Raw genomic sequence first — 2,603 nt, 5'->3', positions numbered from 1 at the left:
TGTGCAGAGCTGTCATCAAAGAAAAAAAATCAAAAATATAAAACCAATTTCATTTTCAACATCTTTTACTTACGCCTTAGTGTTCATCTACAGTGTAGAAAAAAGTGAAAAACATTCAGTGAGCGTAATGATTGTGATCCTTTGGACATTGATACTGCAGCCTGTGATCCTGTTGCAGCCTTTGATCCAACAGCAGTCTGTAACTATATGATGGACTCTTCCAAGACCGAGGGTCTAAGGACAGAGGGTGTCACTCCCTGTACAGATTGTAAAGCCCTCTGAGGCAAATGTACTTTGTGACTTTGGGCTATACAAATAAAATTGATTTGATTTGATTCTTTTAGGGCGGTGCCCTTCTGGGAAATGTAAATGCATTACTCACCTCATTCCCTGCTGACCCTGATAAGGAGTATCAAACTCAGTGTCAGATACTGCTGGAAGGACTGAACCTGCCATTGCTCCTTCAGAAGGAGATGGACAGGCTGACCAGGTGAGTAACTAGCTGCTTTTTCCTTATTGAGACCCAGTTAAAGTTCTACTGTTGTATTTTAAGTTTAAGAGAGTTCCCTCTGGCAGATAGATCAGGGTTTCTATAGCTTTTTACAACCATAGATTTCACCTGTTTTTTTTCAATAGGCTAAAGAGCAACACCTCAGAGGACTCCCCAACAACTGATGACCAGCATCAACTCAGAGACGCCAACTCCATCCACAGAACACACCACCATGAAATTAGCAACTGCAAGAGTAATGGCTTGAACTGGTTCTACTCCATCACTACATCTACACCAGATGCCATGGCCAGGCCTACAATTACAGTAACTCAGGAAAATAGAAAAACAAACCTGAGTTGGTCAGAAATATCCTCAGTAACTACACAGTCAAGCTGTCAAACTGAGGACATTCTAAATTCAGAAAAACAAAAAATTGAGAGAAACAATAACAAACAAGAAAATAGCTTCATAACCCAAGAGGAGATGGAGCAATCTGAGAGACAGAAAGGCAGAAAACATCCAGAGTCTTCACGGTGTGTGTTTCAGAAAGTTTCTAAGAACCTAAGAGATCGAAGACTCAGGAAGCTGATTCATCAGCAATGTGAGAATGAGAAAGGAGGACGACACGGAGAGAGGGTGGTGTCTAGAGACAGTGTAAGTAAACATGTTACTGATATTTTAGAAACAACTTCAGAATCCCACACGGCCAGCACAGCATCACCAGGTAAGAACTGGCACACAAATAACATAGTTCAGGATAACCTGTTCTCAGTTAAGGGCAAAGAGAAGAAAGACGAGAGGGACCAGACTGAGACAGAGAAGAAGAAGAACATTGTTGCTGTGCTAAGGGAAAAGGTAGCAGCTGAAGCTGAAACAAGTAAAGAATTGCATGCAAAGTTATCTGGTTTTGTATTCAAACCAAGGAAAATGAAACCTTCAGTCCACAACCAGGACCTTAATGTCTGCTCAGATGTCAGAGCAGAGATCCAAACTGGATGTAACCCACTCAGTAGAGATTTTCACACCAACACAGAAAGTAGAATAAGTAAAGAGAAGCAAATTATTCAAGATGACTCAGATAGCCCCCTGACAAAGAAAAGACAGAACGAAAACCAAATTCTGTCTGAAGGTGGGAAAAGGAGAAAACAGTTGAGCTATTTCAGTGAAATGGGAGACAGTAGGTCTGAGGATGGTATTTGTTTTCCATCAAAAGGGTTGGATAAGGATGATTTTTCTTTTGGAACAGACAAATCGGCACAAGGAAAACCTGTAAATGGAATAAAGGACAGGGGTCAAACTTTAAATCAACAAGAACAAAGGATTAGAGTGAACACAGGTGATGAGACTAAAGTCCCACCATTAAAACCAAGCACTTATATCAGTGATCCAGCACTATCCAAATCAAGCCACACCAAGTCCACTGTGGCCCCCTCAACCCTGGCTATACTCTCAAGATTCTCTTTCACCAGCACAACTGAACCCAAGACCACAGCTCAAAGTAAAGTGGGAAAAGATCTTCCCTCTGGAGTGGAAAAAAGTTCAACTAAAAGACATCGTGCTGAATACTCAAGCGGGAACAGTCCCTTAAGAAAAAAGACTAAAACTGTAGTAGTCATGGATGAGGTAAAGGACATGCTTCCCTTCTCAGCCACAGAGCTCATACCAGGACAGAGACATGAACAATGGAGAGAGACACCAACTAAAATAATGTGCAGAGAAAACCAGATGGAGCCAACTCATTCTGCAAACCACAGTAAAAGTTTTAAAACTGTGAATGATGGTCCTGTTGACTATCAAAACACTGTAAGTCTGAAGAAGAGAAAGTGTTTTGAGCTGGGACAAAGTAGTGTTGGTGGTTCCAAGGGTCCGTTCTCAGGACTGGATCTGTTTGGCTCTGTTGAGCTGAGTAATGATGTTCTTGACACTGACTGGGATGAAGAAGTTTCAAAAGCCACAATCTGAAATCACCAGCGACTGTCACCATGTGTATGTCTGTAAAGAATACCACTGGAATGTACTTCATACATTTTTCTATGGGGCACAGCGCTTGAATTCTTTTCCTGATTTATGATTTTAGTGACCTGAGAATAAACGTTTAATCATTGGAGAA

At 41.3% G+C, this 2,603-nt stretch overlaps 1 protein-coding gene across 1 annotated transcript; it reads left to right on the top strand.

Moving 5' to 3' along the window:
- The first annotated feature begins 317 nt into the window (after nucleotides 1–317).
- On the top strand, nucleotides 318–2,603 carry LOC113746853 (uncharacterized). Its single transcript, XM_027284186.1, has 2 exons — nucleotides 318–490; nucleotides 637–2,603. The coding sequence occupies exons 1-2, from the start codon at nucleotides 474–476 to the stop codon at nucleotides 2,453–2,455; spliced, it is 1,836 nt and encodes a 611-aa protein (XP_027139987.1). The 5' UTR covers nucleotides 318–473; the 3' UTR covers nucleotides 2,456–2,603.

This window comes from Larimichthys crocea, chromosome XI (genome assembly GCF_000972845.2).
Source record: "Larimichthys crocea isolate SSNF chromosome XI, L_crocea_2.0, whole genome shotgun sequence".
Lineage (NCBI taxonomy): Eukaryota > Metazoa > Chordata > Actinopteri > Sciaenidae > Larimichthys > Larimichthys crocea.
The sequence above is the reverse complement of the archived record's forward strand: the minus strand, read 5'-3'. Positions and strand labels throughout refer to the sequence as shown.